The sequence below is a fragment of the Psilocybe cubensis genome, chromosome 13 (assembly GCF_017499595.1).
Source record: "Psilocybe cubensis strain MGC-MH-2018 chromosome 13, whole genome shotgun sequence".
Classification (NCBI taxonomy): domain Eukaryota; kingdom Fungi; phylum Basidiomycota; class Agaricomycetes; order Agaricales; family Agrocybaceae; genus Psilocybe; species Psilocybe cubensis.
In genome coordinates, this window is record NC_063011.1 from 1062994 (window position 1) to 1077920 (window position 14927).

Genomic DNA, 14927 nt, shown 5'->3' on the forward strand with positions numbered 1-14927 from the left:
CTATCGTGATAACTTACCGTCTTCAACCATCGCTCGCGATAGTCGCATGGATTTACAAACACTTACACGGCCTCCCCGGAGACTCTTGGCAAGGGTTCCTTTGATGCTGCCAGTCAGCCTAGAAGATATCATTGCATGCACGGCTATCGCCTTGTTGTTGAGCTGAAACCTTCCTTTTCATCGATCTTTGACTGATATGTTGCCGGTCATGTCACATCATTGTTTGAAGGGAACCCTCATCCAATTTGTCGTTGAAGCTCTATGACGTCCATCCTGTCAAGCAAAGATGGCTGATGTACATGAGAATACGCATTTTCTCCTCAAGTTACCGTTGTGAAGGTATCCTTTGCACCAAAGCTAGACGCCTGCAAATCTCGTGCAACAGAAACGTTGCTTCAATTGACAAATCCTGCATCCATCCATCGCGTAATTTCGTATCTTTTTATCCGATGTTTCCCGAATTAAACATCGTGCTGACGCTCATGTACAAGCTGTAGATACGAAACAATCAACGCATTGTCCCCGTCCCTTCTTGTGTTCTCGAGAAGGAATTTGCACACGCATACTTCTTCGTGGCTTCAGCGGCTATCTTATTCTCCACCGCTGTCTACCTTGGGAATTAGGATCACACTATGGCCTCAGAAGCCATACTCCAGCGAACTAATGGACAACTTTTATCAAACTAACCTTATTCGAGGAACCAGAGGGAGAACTCAACCTTCATACCCTCTCGCATCGCGTTGCCTAGAAATTGCATCACGTCCCCACCGTATTGTTCAGGGATTTTGGCAGACAAGAGCTTCGTAAAGTTGCACGTAGTAGCAGCTGAGAGAGACGACGAATTCGATTCGATATTTGCTGGAGATCCCACTGTCCAACGACGGCTGAGCATCTCAAGAACCGTTGGGATGGATTGATATTTTGCGGTGCTCAGTAATTCAAGATGTTGCAGGTGAGGCAAGAGAATCGAGTTTTTGAAAGGTCCTTGCGGAGAATGATGGAGGAATCTATGCAACGGTTGTTCCAAGGGATTTAAAAGTATCGCGATGTATTCTGCGACCGCAGACCATGAGCCGTAATCCCCGATGTAATGGATGATAAGCGTCGTCAACATAGGGGTGTGTGTTAAAAGCGGATGAACGGTAAAATTGACACATGTTGGAGTTAATTTTCTTGTTTCGAGTTCGAGGAGACGAAGGGAGCACAAAGAACGTGCGATAAAAGTTCTTAGAGAATCAGGAGGGAGACATTCCTGTAAGTGAGTTGTATATCGTAATTCGCGAAGGAGAGGGGCGGTCGTGAAGTATGGGAGTATAACAGTGGAAGCAGCAAAACAGTCTCGTATAATGAGGGTCTCCAAATGATTCATGTATATCGGTTGGCAGGTAGTTGAATTGGAACCGAACTGAGTTAAAATATCTCCAGATACATTGTCTAGATACAGCCATCGAAGACGTGGTGTATGCCGAAGAATGTCCCATAGCCAGTTCTCTATGTCTGATATCGAAGATACGCTGAGATGGGTAAGATGAAGGTAAGAGATCTTAGTCGTAGTGCTAGGTATTCTGGTTCCTTGAAGCGACAACTCCTGCAAAAATGATGCATGCTGTAAGAACGTTGCATATGACCCCGGCGATGATGAGTGCCATGCCGATAATGTCGAGTATAAGGATGCTCTACGAAGCATAGGTAATTGGTTACATGAGATCAGAGGATCCGAGTCTGAAGGAGAGAAAAGGTGAAGGATATTTATATTGTGCCATCGATGACATTCGCGCGATAAAGTTTCGTACAGAATGTATAGCTCCTCCGCAGGGAACCCACGCCTTGGAATTCGGAAACTTTCGGCCCTTTGGACCAATATGGTGAGGGGAAATTGACCAGAACGACGGAGATACCCTTCTGATAGTCGTATCAGGGCTTTAAGCTTGTCCGGCTTGAGAGAGATGACTAGATGTATAGATGACCAGAGCGATTTGGATGAGTTAGAAATCTCTTTCCACAATGTACATACACGAGAGAGCAAAATTGGAGTAGAACGGAGTACTGTAGAACGGATTACGGGCGTGTGTGGGTACGAACTCAAGGGGTGCCCAGAGGTCCATCTTCCCAGATGGGAGGTTGAGTTCGGGTCAAAAAATGCATTGGGTATCTCACAAGCATGGTGAAAGATATCCAGTAGCAGTTCGGGGGGTAAAGTATCCATTGCACAGAGCGTCTGTATGATTCGGAATGGGTTTTGGAAAGAGGGAAATTCGGGAAAATTCTCATGCTTATAGTTTCGGAAATTGCCGTAAAGTGGCCTTTCCATCACACCAAAAAAGTCGTTTTAGCAGCAACTCGTTTCGATCGAGTGACCTCAGGGTTATGAGCCCTGCGCGCTACCACTGCGCCATGCTGCTATAAAGCCCAATTTCAGTCTAAACCAATACATTTAATCCGCAGGAAATGCAGATTCGAGAAATGAACGACTTTTCATTCACGAAATACAACAGCGTTCTTCAAGGTAATCGATTCAAAGAGCATATGTACCAAGCACTACACTGAGTTTCAAAGAAATTTAAGTAGTATAAAGATACCCAAAGGCATAGAAACTTCATTAATTCTCGTCGTTATCGCCGGTGCGTTTGAACGCTGCCCTTTGATGTAAAGTTGGAATTTGTTTGCCGGAATTCGATGTACTGGGGAGGTTCACCGGCTCAATGACGACTATCTCCTGGTCACTGGAGTCGCTTAGAGGAGGAGACACCACTTCTGTAGCCCTTGAGCCAACAGGTGTCGAATTTTCTGTTGATCCAGTGGGAGGTTGTGGAGGAGTAGGAGTACTGCGAGTAAAGGCTCCTGCGTCTCTAGCTGCTGTATCGTGCATAAGCATGATGGCAGCCCAAAAAGAAGTGTACGATGCTCGGAAAACATTTCTAATTGTCTCGAATACCGCATGAATTAACGGAATGCTGGATCTGACCCCCTGTATTGTATTTCTTGCCAAAGCCTCGGCCACTCTTTGCCAATCTACCTCGTCGGTAGAGCTTGGAGTACTACCGTCAGAGCTCGACCGTCCGGGCAGTTGTCTGATCTGAAGGTGACCTTTCAGCATAACCACCATGAATATTGAAATTATATACTCACAATCATATGCGCCAGCGAGTTTCCACAGACAAGAAGGCTCGTGCCTATGACAGTCAGAGGAATCGCAGTAATGATAACAAACATAAGCTTGACGAGTACTGTTTGTAATAGTTAGTGACAATATGGGTTTGCTAGTAGTGTTCTTTTGAGACGTACATGCTTTAAATCCGCCGATGATAACAAATACGATGCCAAATACCACGGTAATGATCGTCCATATAATGAGTGTGAGGGTAGAGAATATGCTATAACACAAATGCCCCAGTATGTTAAAGTGTAGAAGGAGAACGTCTGAGAAATTAGCTTACAGAAAAGCAGCAGTGAACAGGAAAGCCAACAGGGCCGGTGTGCCAGCAATGGCCTTCAAGGTGGAGAATCAGTAGAGGTTATTAGGTGTTGAGAGATAGTAACGACATACTGCTACCCTAGGATTGGTCCTGGATGTTTCAATGAACGACGAGATTGAGGGCATCACAACCTCGTCAAACAGCCTGCCAAATACACGTCTCTTATAAGACACAAATATTATACAAAATGTAATGATGAACGCACTTTTTCGCGAATGTTATAGTCGCAATGAATCCATCTCGTATTGTCACGTTAGAACCATTTCTGGATTCAGAAACAGCGGGTGCAGGATGTACACCGCCAGCACTAGATTCAACGACAAGAGGAGTTTCTGTAGGCGAGGTCATGTAAGAGAATGAAGAATATAGGTAATTGGTGTGTCTCTTGTATATCCACTATCCAAGTCTTATATATAGGACGTGGGATGCCGGACGAACACGTCAACCCTCTGGAGGCGCAGCGTCGACACGAACATCAACCAATAGCACAGAACTCTGTGATTATCTTTCGAAATGGGCTGGAACCTGCTGCGCAGCAGAATTCAATTCTGTTATATACGTATCATCAGCGGCACTGGGCGCTAGCACAGGCGAGTGGCCATGCATTCCCAGGTATTGCTGCGTCCATCTATGATTTAACATTGGAGTTGGTAGACATATCGAAATAGGTGCAGTATGAAGCGGTACCTGAGCATAGTCTTTGGGCAGTAGATCAAAATGTATTTAAATGATCAAAGAGAATGAGCGAAGGTAAAATATCTCGCAAGCGTCTTCGACCAGAGATTGAGAACATTTGAAGGTGAGTCCAACTTTTGCATGAGTTCAAAGTGGGATGTGAAAAAAGGCATCTAGTACTGCTCGATTTCAACAAACTAATCAACACCAAGTACGAGGCTGGATTCAAGCCGTCAAACGTGCGCGTTGTTGATCAGGATTGCGTGGCTGGAACCGATGAATGCGAGCGCGAGACCCCAAATGTTTGATGAAACCTCCAACACCCTAGTTGGGCGAATAGGTTGTTCACTGGAAAGTAGCTGCTAATGCTAGCATGGCGGTGGCGGCGTGGCGAATCCGAAAAAGACGCCATCTACTGCACATAGAAAGTGTCAACGACAACGACAAAACGTTTTTTATATGATACTTGGAACCAATAAGAGACAGAGTAGGTTGTACCGCGATCATAAACGTAGAAACCTCAGAATTCCAAACTTAAAGGTTGAGGTGAAAGGTAAGCCGGTCAACAAAGTGCCAGTGGGAGAAGACCGGTGATGGCTTATCAGGAGCCTGTTACATAAGCAAACATTTCGCCAATTGCAAGCCCCTGCCAAGTAATCGCATGAAAATCATCACGACGCCTGTTCTGTGGATGGTCACTGGCGGACAGCTGCGGACAGATGCTAGGCTTCAAATTATCTGCTCGTAGCTTTCAGATTTCTCAGTCTTGACATATCGTTTCCGATGACTTTGAATTTGCCTGTGATGCTTTAGCGGCCAGAAAACGAGCACTGGGGACTTACAACGAACTTCACTTCATCTTCAAGTTGTCCTCTGAGTCGATCTCGTCATTCAGACTATTACCTGAAATTTCTTCCCACAAAACTCCTTAAACTTGCCCCTGGGCCTGAAAATACGTTGAAAAGTCACGATATGCTCTCGAGGCTCGCACGGATGGAAGAAGACATCCTAATCGTGATCTTGTCTCCGCACTGATATCAATCCTTCCTTACCCGCCAATGCTTACATGGTGAGATATCGATAACCCCTTCAATTCATTGGAAAGAGAAGGCTATTTTTAGTTACTCTATAGTGCTCTTTTGGTGCCGATTGAGGGGAAGTTTCGGAGTCCTTATGCGCCAGTAACGAAATCTAGCTCAACAGGCTTCTCGGAGGGGTAACGGAACTTGACGAATTGATTCAAAAGGTCCCCAGGTTTCTTCGTTCGGTTCGGATTGCCACCCCTCCATTGTTTCTCCGTCACTGCGTTGAAATCCCCTCACCGTCTTGCTGTATTGACGATGGATAACAAAATTGATGGATCACCGGAGCGAGCCACTAGCACAACGGATTCCTCTTCGTTGCATAAGTCCGAGTCAGAGAAGTACATTTTGGATCGAGTGGATCACGCCACGGTGAGGAGAGCGGTCCTCAAGATGGACCTTACTCTACTTCCTGTGATGACCATATTCTACCTCCTATCCTTCCTGGTGAGCTCGCCCCTTCATTTGCGTAACTCTTAATTGATGATGTTTTGCTATCAGGACCGTGCTAATATTGGTGAGTAGAGTCGATATCTGTGTTTTGATGCATTGGCTTATGGTTTCATGTAGGCAATGCTCGAGTTGCTGGCCTCCAAAAAAGTCTCCATATGACAGACCGCCAGTATCAGATTGCGGTCACCACCACATATGTGTACGTGGCCATTTTTTGTGGTGCTGACGAAACAATCCTGATTGAGCGCTTTTACCACTCAGACCATACATTCTCGCAGAACTTCCTGCAAATCTTTTGCTCCGGAAGATAGGACCCAACTATGTCATGCCCACCATTCTCACCCTGTGGGGGATAATTGTCATCTTACAAGGATTTGTGACTTCCTTTCACGGCCTCGTCGTAGCTCGCGCATTTTTGGGGCTAATGGAAGGGCCCATGTTTCCTGGTATCGTTTTGTACCTTTCTGGGTTCTACACCCGTGCGGAACTCTCCCTTAGGTACAGCCTTCTATGATTTTTCCCGTTTTGGTGCGAGTGCTCATATTACCCTGCAGGATCGCCTACTTTTTTTCAGCAGCATCGGTAAGTCAACTCTTGGCACGGCGGTGCTAGAGATTGAATAGTGAATTGAACGTTCTGGACTTTCCCAGCTCTCAGGTGCTTTCTCTGGTCTTCTGGCGGCGGCTATTGTGAATATGAATGGAGTGGGGAACAAGCCTGGGTGGTCGTGGATATTTATCATAGTGAGTAAACTTGCATCTCGAGCAGGGTCACTATCCTGAGCCTAGAGCGTCCATTAGGAAGGAATCTTCAGCGTTCTTGTTGGTGTAATATCCTTTTACCTTGTACCCGCTACTCCAAAGGATTCGCGGTTCTTGTCAGAAGACCAAAAACAGTGAGTGCCTTTTTCCATTACTCAAATCCCGACCCTAAGGCCAAAATGGAAGAATCATCACTCAACGCCTGGAGAGAGACCGTCCCTTTGTGAACCCGCTTGACAAGTTCAGCCTCAGCCAAGTGCTTTCTTCCCTGAGATCGCCTCAAGTTATCATTATTTTCATTATCTATTTTATGGGTGGCACCAACCTTTATGGCCTTGCACTGTTCCTTCCGTCTATTGTCAACCAGTTAGGCTTCAGTCCCAATCATACTCAACTTTTGAGTGTTGGACCCTTTGCCGTTGGATTCGTTGGTACGCTCGCTCATCTGGGCGCTACATTCAGTCACTCATTTTCCACATTTGCAGTGACTATTTTCGTTGCCTATCTATCAGATCGGTTCAAGTCGAGATCAATCCCCCTTGCAGGGATATGTGTTCTGGCAGTCGCCGGTTACTCGATTACTTTGGGTACGTCTAGATATATCTCATCCGACGAGTTTCACATTAACCTCTCATCGCAGCATCGACCAACAAACACCTTTCATATGCAGCACTTTATTTGATGGTTCCGGGTGTCTATGGCCCAACTCCAATGGTGGCAGCTTGGTTGTCCAACAATTCGGAGCCTTACTATCGACGAGCGACAAGTATAGCCCTCGGGTTTGTGGCCACGAACACTGTACAGATTTCCATAATTATGCCTTCCGTAATATCTCACTGACAGACACACAGGGCGGTATACTGAGCACATGGCGTTACCCCTCAAAAGAAGGCCCAAAGTTCCACAAGACGACCATCATGAATTTGACATTGTACGTCGGCAATTTTATGACAGCATTTTCCTTTCTTTTTAACATCTTTAAATCAGCGCACTTTCAATAATGGCGCTAACGCTCCTTAATGCGCTGATCCTCATCAGGTCGAATAAACAGAAGAAGCTCAGGCGCGCTGAAATCCTTGCGCCATATGTTACAGAGAAAGAACCGGATGGTGGGCTCCGTGCGTGGGTAGAACTCGGCGACGAACATCCTGATTTCCGGTATGTTTTGTAGTGGTGTGATGATTCAGGCTCGTAATACCTACTTCATGGGCCCTCCCTTCGTGTACTAATATTTAACTTCACAACCTAATGGTATTACATCAACTGCGCAATGTCGATAATAACACTATCACAAGATATCACAAGACCGTAGAGTCTGGACAATTAATGGCGGGTAATAGTCATGTCAACAGACGCAAAGCTTAAATCAGTAACACAACCGCACAACAAGCGACTCTTACTAAACGGTCAAAGGTGGGTGTCCAACACATCTCCGGAGTGAACGATGTCTTCCATATGTTGCAGTGATCACGGTGTGGTCATTAAAAATACAATGATCCAATGTCATAACAGATTACAACTTGGCGTCAGCCTTTTTAACTACGTAGGCAACACCTCCACCAAGAACGACCTTCCCAGTAGTCAAGTTCTTGGTCTCAAAGGCAACTTCAGTCGTTCCTTTAGGGCCCTTGCCTACTTCCCAGATACTGGTCTCGAGCTTATCCCCTGGCTTAACAGGGGCGGTGAAGCGCACACCGAAGAACTTGAGTGAATTTGGGTCGTTTCCACCAACGGTCTTCAGAACCGCACGGCCAGCAAAGCCGAACGTCGACAGCCCATGAAGAATGACACCTCCAAAGCCAGCCCCTTGTCCAATCTTGGGGTCTATTGATAACTCGAATGTTAGATACACCGGCTATGAAGATAATCTTATCACTAACCGATGTGGAGAGGGTTATAGTCTCCGCTTAGGCGGAAAATAATAGCCTGCTCTGGGGTTGTCTGGTCCTCGACAACCCAGTCAGCCTTGCGGTCTTTGGGGATGGGCTTGCCTTGAGGAGGTCCGGCAATGAATTTGGAAAATTTCTCCCCAGTTGCTTTGGCACCAAGATTGAATGAGGATGACTGTATAAAATGAGTCTTACGAAAATGTGCTTAGGAATAAATGATACTGACGAAGAGTCTGGCGTAAACCTCGCCTGATGGGCTGACAAGAGTATTCTCAGCGGTTAGGATAATACCGCTTTCTAACCGTGAATTGAAGTGAGCAAAGAATTGATATACGAAGGAATCTGACCCACTATTTTCGACTACGCCAGTGTAACGGGTCTTCCAAGTCCATCCTTCTCCGCTAACCAAAGGAAGAGGCTTCACAATTTCAATGGATTGAGTGGCGTGTACCTAGGGCTGTATAAGAATTGATTGGGTACCGATGTCAGAGGCTGACTTACGACGCGGTTGGGGTTGAGAGTGGGCATGCCGGGTATGGGCCGTCCCTTAATACGGTCGCTAAAGAGGTTCACATCGCTGTCGGCACCCTTGAGTTGAAGTACAACGGGATATGTGGGAAGAGCAGCAAAATTGGGATCTGAATTCGTATAGTTAATAATCCATCCAATGCTGGTCTGTAGTTGTACTGCATCGAGCATTCTGCGCTACGAGCATCACGGAGAAGTGCTTACCCAGTTCTACAGACGTAACGTGTTAGACTTGTGTCAAGCAACATGTGTCAATAAACTCACCATAAACAAATTGGAAATCGTCGTTTTTAGCTCCTACACCAACTGCGTATGTTAGAAGGTCGCGCTTGTTCCATGCAACCTAGCAAATGTATTATGTGTTTAGAAACAGCTAAGTGTTCGGTACAGGAAGTCAGAACTGACTGGTTTGTCGGGAGTGGTGAATCCAACAACTTGTGAAAGATCTGCGGGCATTCTGAATATGAATACTTTGAAGGTGATGTGGTTAATGGGCGAGGAGGTCGAACAGATGAATACAACAGTCGCCGGTGCCGGGTATTTAAGAACTCGCCCGGTAAAACCGGCAACCTCCTTCCCGACACGGCTTAGCTGATGATTGAGTTGGACTTCAAATTTGAGTAAGTACAAAGAACCAAGTGTCTGATTTAATGGACGGCATAATCAAATCTTTACATTCACACTCAAAACCCCTTTTTATTTATACAAGTTCGTAAATATATAGCGGACTCCACACTATAAACCGTATTAAAATTTAAAGACCTGTACAAGAGAGAATAATCGTTCAGATGATTTGAGAGCAGTTATATCAATAGGGGATGGGATCACACCTGTTCTTGACTATAGCCTAAGTCTTTCAGAATTCCGCCGAGTTCTCCTTGGTTCTGTCCGTCTTTTTTCCCCGCCAGTGAGGCAACTTGAGCGGGAGGTCCTGATGTGTACCTTTAGCATTGCCCTTCAAGATATCGTTGTCAATGCTTTTCTCACCGCAAATGAAGATTTTAATTTGATCTCCCAAGGTAGCAGGGCTGACGTGCTTCTTGATATGCTCGACCGTTATAAAGCCTGTTGGACCCTTCCATTCTTCCGTAGGGTTGTCCACCAGATATACAATATCGAAGGTGTGTGGATTTTTCTTCTGCAAAGCGTCGAGTTCCGCTCTCAACAAGATGTCTTTCTCTGAGATATTGGAGTAGATCAACTTGAACTTTGTCTTGTTATTGTCATCTCTCAAAGCATGTGTTAGCACTTGGTAGAAAGGAGCACTGTGATGCTTAATCGTCAGCAGTCGCATACAAATATCATTTAAAAATAGTTCTCACATTCCTGTGCCACCGCCAATGAAGGCGACCTCCTTGAATTGATTTGCTAAAATAAATATGTCACCATGAGGAATAGACGAGTAGCTACGACAGTCATCACCATTACCTTCATACGCAAACTTGAGGTAAGGGCCTTTGAATGCAAGTGTGTCGCCTTCCTGCATCGTGTAAATTAGTATGACTACATATTGATGAAGAGGAGTTACAAAGAGACAGCCCTTACTTTCAAGCTATGAATGTATTTGGAAACATTGCCTGCTTCGTAACGCTTAACTAGCAGTACGAGCTCCCCAACAGCATCAGGTGGGGAAATTGGGGTGAAGGGTCTAAAGAAGGGATCTCCTTTTGCATCCCTCAAGTCCTCTGGATTTGACGCTCTTGCTACTATACAAGACGCCACAGGAATCAACGAAGCTTGTCCATCAGGGAGCTCGAAAAAAAATCTGCCGGTAGGTTCTCGAGTTCGTAGGGTATTTAGGTAGATGTCATACCGTCTTGCTTACCTAGAGGTATTGTGATTGTATGGGATAATCTTTTTCAACTTCAGGTCCGTGTAGACCTGAGGATCGAAGATACTTTTAGCCTGCGAGGTGGACATGGTTGCAAGTGTGCGGTAACGATTCAGAATTGAGGATAAAAGGCTCTCTGGGTATGTGTGGTTGTCAAACTACACCCACTTAATTTATAGTCTTCCATCGGTTCAAAAATTGCTGAGTTATCAGTGAGGCTGGTTGTCATCGGTATTAGCATATCGTGGTGTGCTTGTAAGCGATTGTCGTAGGAAATGGCGAAATCAAGTTAATACGTAAGGCGTCAAAAGGGTACTCCCCAGGTACTCCCCTTCTCTTCCGGCGCAAGTTCGGCGTCCCAGCCGAAAACGTTTTTTGGGTGTGACCATGGACCGTTGTGACACCAATTTACCCGAAAAGGAGAGCCTAAATTAAATATGTCCACGTGATCGTTCAACTGGAGCGCGATTGCAAAAGATCAGGCCCGTGCGGTTCAAATTCGAACAGTTCCTTGCTTTGCTTCACCATCTAGGAGATCATATCGTATTAGTACCCCTTAAGAAGAGTAACAAAGCAATGCCCATGGAACATATGTAAGGTTTATCGACACCAAGTTTATCTTTATAATACTCATCCCTTTGTTCTTTCAAGACGAAAGAGGTTTGCAGAGGATGTAAATTTATATCCAGAACTTGGAGGACCTCGAAAATCATCCCAAGCCACCAGTGCAATTGTAAGTAACAGAAACACGTGTTGAAATGGCGTATCGCTAACCGATCAAGCAGTCCGTCGCGTCCTCCAGCACGATACCATCACCCCAGTCAACCACTGCGACTGCAAAGCCTCCTGCAAACCCTTTTGCAAAGAGACGTACGGTCATTATTTCATCGGATGAGGAAGATGGAGTGGATGGCCAATTTAAGGACTCTGACGATGAGGTCCAAGTTCTAGCCAGCAATGTGGGGTAAGCGGCCCTGAACTAAACCCAACGTAAGAGACTAAAGCTCCGCCCCATTTAAGTGGCGGGTATAAGACTCCAGTTCGACAAAATCACGGCCCACTTTTACAACGACTTGACGACATGTTCAACCAGACAAATCCCCCTTCGCAACCTACAGGTTCAGTTAGACCTCAAGCCACTCCAATACATGTCCCCAGCAATAGAGATCTCCCCCAACCTAACTTTATAAGACGACCTATCTTCCCGGGCCCTCCTCCACCAAAGATGACTGACGGTGAAGAAATCAAAATCCCAGATTTCCGCGACGACAATCCTTATATGATTCCTGCCGACGCTGAGAAGGCTCTTCGAGAACTCATGAGCGGTGGCATGAATCAGGAACTCGATGATGACATTGAGGTCGACATGGAACAGGCAACGGTCCCCGGATTCAATGAAGGATTTAAACTTTTACCCCATCAAATCATTGGCCGAGCTTGGATGCGGGATCGAGAGGATCCGGCTAAAAAGCGCACTGGAGGTATTCTCGCAGATGATATGGGGTGAGTTCAATCATTATATCTTTCATTCAAAGTTTCAATAGGGATATTCATGAAAACAGTCTGGGAAAGACCATTCAAACTTTGACACGAATTGTTGAAGGTCGAGCCAAAAAGTCTGATAAAGCAGACTGGAGTGCTGCCAACTTGTAAGCACCCTTTATGGCTGTCGCATTACGTCTTTGCTCATAGGAACTAGGGTCGTTTGCCCCCTCGCCCTGGTTGGCCAGTGGGCAGATGAAATTGAGAGGATGACCAGTTTCAAGGTTCTCAAGCATCAGGGAACCACTCGCACAACAGGTATCAATTTATCTGTCTAAAGAGTTAATGGTTTATAACGCGATCTTCCCAGATCCTAATGTTTTCAACAAATATCATGTTGTTGTAACGACATACGACACTGTCAAATCCGAGTATATGTCTTACAACCCTCCCGCCAAAGACGAGTCTAAGTCTAGCTCCAAATCAGCATCCAAGAAATCAACGCCAGATAATTCTGAAGACGATTCTGACGAAGACTCCTTTGGAAGAACTATAAAGAAGAAGGTGCCTGCTGGCAAATCCAAAGCTCCGGTGAAGAAGTGTGCGCTCTTTGCAACTAAGTGGTGGAGGATTATCCTTGGTATGTCTTGCATTTGTCTCTCACTGCGTTCTCTAACAACGTTGGCAATTCAGATGAGGCTCATAATATCAAAAATGTCAAGACCAAAGGAGCAATAGCTTGCTGTGAACTCAAGGGCAAATATCGTTGGTGTTTGACCGGAACTCCGATGCAAGTTTTACCTTCTGGCCTTCCAAATTTCGCTAATGTTTGTTCTAGGCAAAACAATGTTACAGAGCTTTACTCGTTGATCAAATTCCTTCGTATTAAACCCTTATCAAACTGGGACACCTTCAATGAACAGATTGCCAAGCCTGTCAATAGTGGTCGCGGAGCATCTCGAGCTATGAAACGTCTGCAGGTAATGTCTTCGTATTTACTAAAATGTTCATTCTAATATTTGGTCGATGTTAGGTCGTTCTGAAATCGATTATGCTTCGTCGTCGAAAAGATCAGACTATGAATGGAAGGGCGCTCATTGAGCTCCCAAAGCGCAATATAGAGATCATCTCATGCCCTTTCGACGATGCCGAGCAGGAGTTTTATGACTCACTTGAATCAAAGATGGAAAGTGTTATTGAGAATTTGATGGCCAGCAGCAACAGTGGAGGAGGTAACACCTACATCTCTGTTTTGCTGCTCTTGCTTCGGCTTCGACAAGGTAAGTGTTGAGGTTTTTACCTGAAAGATTTCACTAAATGAGCTTCTTTGCTAGCCTGTAATCATCCGATGCTTGTGTCCAAAGATTACAAGAACGACTCTCAAGCACTTGAACCCAAACCTGCTGAGAAAGGCAAAGATGTGGCTGATCCTGACGCGGACGATGACCTTATTGCAGCATTCGGACAGCTGGGGGTGACTAAGAAGTGTCAGATGTGCACCTCTGAGTCAGTACCATTTCTTGCCATTCAACATAGAAGCCTTCAAATGATTAATTTTATTTTCCACATAGACTTCGACCTGGAAATATCGGTGAAGGTGAATGGAGTACACATTGTCGGGATTGTGTTCCTCTGGCAATCAAAGCGAAACAATCAGAGAAAGATAGACCGTCGTCCGCCAAGATCAGAATGATCCTGAAATTACTCAAGGAGGTCGATGAGCGTTCAAATTGCGAAGAAAAGACTATAATCTTCTCGCAATTCACAAGTATGCTTGATCTGATTCAGCCCTTCTTGACCGAGAAAGGGATTAAATATGTTCGCTGTGAGTGGCATTGGCTAGTTGACGATATTGATGATTCTCATTACATAACAGATGATGGATCTATGATCCCTAAGGACCGTGAAGCTGCTCTTGAGAAAATCAAAACAAGTTCAACTACACGAGTTATTTTGATCTCTTTCAAAGCTGGCAGCACTGGTACGACGCGATTTGGGCTGGAGTTCAGCACAAGACTAATTTTGCATCATTATAGGTCTCAACCTGACTGCCTGCAATAACGTTATTCTAGTGGACTTGTGGTGGAACCCTGCTCTGGAGGTCAGTGCTTATGTCATCAATTTACCTTGATGCGAATGAATTGTCATGATACTTTCTCTTTCTAGGATCAAGCTTTTGATCGTGCTCACCGGTTTGGGCAAAAACGCGATGTTAATATATTCAAATTGAAGATCGATGGCACTGTGGAGGACAGGATACTCCTTGTGAGTTCTTTTATTGCAGATAGAAACGCTAAAAGATATAAATTTTGATGACATTAACTTAGCTTCAAGAAAAGAAGAGAGCACTTGCGTCGGCGGCCTTGAGCGGTGACAAGATCAAGAATATGCGTCTGGGTATGGACGATTTGCTTGCCCTGTTCCGACCTGGAGGCAAGGATGATGAAGAGGAAGATTTTGATTGATGCATTTTACGGTTTCATTTTTCCCAAGCACATACATTGAAACTAGATACAGCTTCCATCTACTATACCTATTGTTGTTATATATATATGGATCACCTTAACCTTGACAAATTGCTCGGTGTACAGAGCACCGACAGTACTGCGGGTGAATATTCCCACGGATTTTATTTAGCATGATGACTTGAACTAGTGACCGTGTGCGCTGGAGGTCTTTATTTCCTAACCATTTCTGCTGTCGGCGTACAACCGTCTTATCTTCTTTTGTGGGCCCGAGGAAGCTCTTAT

General features: G+C 45.2%; 6 protein-coding genes and 1 non-coding gene across 7 annotated transcripts; 2 read left to right on the forward strand and 5 right to left on the reverse strand.

Moving 5' to 3' along the window:
• Window positions 1-688: 688 nt before the first annotated feature.
• JR316_0013063 (uncharacterized protein) lies at window positions 689-1369 on the reverse strand (the record flags this gene model as incomplete). Its single annotated transcript, XM_047898678.1, has 1 exon — window positions 689-1369. The coding sequence occupies one exon, from the start codon at window positions 1367-1369 to the stop codon at window positions 689-691; it is 681 nt and encodes a 226-aa protein (XP_047742226.1).
• A 961-nt stretch (window positions 1370-2330) lies between these two features.
• On the reverse strand, window positions 2331-2402 carry JR316_0013064. The gene has a single exon. It is a non-coding gene; the product is annotated as a tRNA-Met (tRNA).
• A 197-nt stretch (window positions 2403-2599) lies between these two features.
• JR316_0013065 (uncharacterized protein) lies at window positions 2600-3824 on the reverse strand (the record flags this gene model as incomplete). Its single annotated transcript, XM_047898679.1, has 6 exons — window positions 2600-3076; window positions 3130-3227; window positions 3286-3374; window positions 3438-3490; window positions 3548-3620; window positions 3682-3824. 6 exons carry the CDS (start codon window positions 3822-3824, stop codon window positions 2600-2602), a joined length of 933 nt encoding a protein of 310 aa, XP_047742227.1.
• Window positions 3825-5491: 1667 nt separating this feature from the next.
• Window positions 5492-7618, forward strand: JR316_0013066 (putative transporter C11D3.18C; the record flags this gene model as incomplete). Its single annotated transcript, XM_047898680.1, has 12 exons — window positions 5492-5680; window positions 5735-5750; window positions 5804-5885; window positions 5948-6184; window positions 6241-6268; window positions 6337-6429; window positions 6487-6581; window positions 6634-6878; window positions 6933-7034; window positions 7088-7245; window positions 7299-7378; window positions 7435-7618. 12 exons carry the CDS (start codon window positions 5492-5494, stop codon window positions 7616-7618), a joined length of 1509 nt encoding a protein of 502 aa, XP_047742228.1.
• Window positions 7619-7960: 342 nt separating this feature from the next.
• On the reverse strand, window positions 7961-9320 carry JR316_0013067 (putative dehydratase NIT22; the record flags this gene model as incomplete). Its single annotated transcript, XM_047898681.1, has 7 exons — window positions 7961-8271; window positions 8328-8511; window positions 8563-8633; window positions 8688-8787; window positions 8838-8974; window positions 9129-9207; window positions 9270-9320. The coding sequence occupies 7 exons, from the start codon at window positions 9318-9320 to the stop codon at window positions 7961-7963; spliced, it is 933 nt and encodes a 310-aa protein (XP_047742229.1).
• Window positions 9321-9720: 400 nt separating this feature from the next.
• On the reverse strand, window positions 9721-10784 carry JR316_0013068 (NADH-cytochrome b5 reductase 2; the record flags this gene model as incomplete). The annotated part of the gene is made up of 5 exons (XM_047898682.1): window positions 9721-10129; window positions 10187-10232; window positions 10293-10344; window positions 10401-10629; window positions 10690-10784. 5 exons carry the CDS (start codon window positions 10782-10784, stop codon window positions 9721-9723), a joined length of 831 nt encoding a protein of 276 aa, XP_047742230.1.
• Window positions 10785-11271: 487 nt separating this feature from the next.
• Window positions 11272-14642, forward strand: JR316_0013069 (putative ATP-dependent helicase; the record flags this gene model as incomplete). Its single annotated transcript, XM_047898683.1, has 14 exons — window positions 11272-11288; window positions 11498-11659; window positions 11716-12198; window positions 12240-12344; window positions 12395-12495; window positions 12548-12817; window positions 12871-13157; window positions 13211-13457; window positions 13512-13683; window positions 13749-14002; window positions 14054-14158; window positions 14214-14278; window positions 14344-14442; window positions 14505-14642. 14 exons carry the CDS (start codon window positions 11272-11274, stop codon window positions 14640-14642), a joined length of 2505 nt encoding a protein of 834 aa, XP_047742231.1.
• Window positions 14643-14927: the final 285 nt, after the last annotated feature.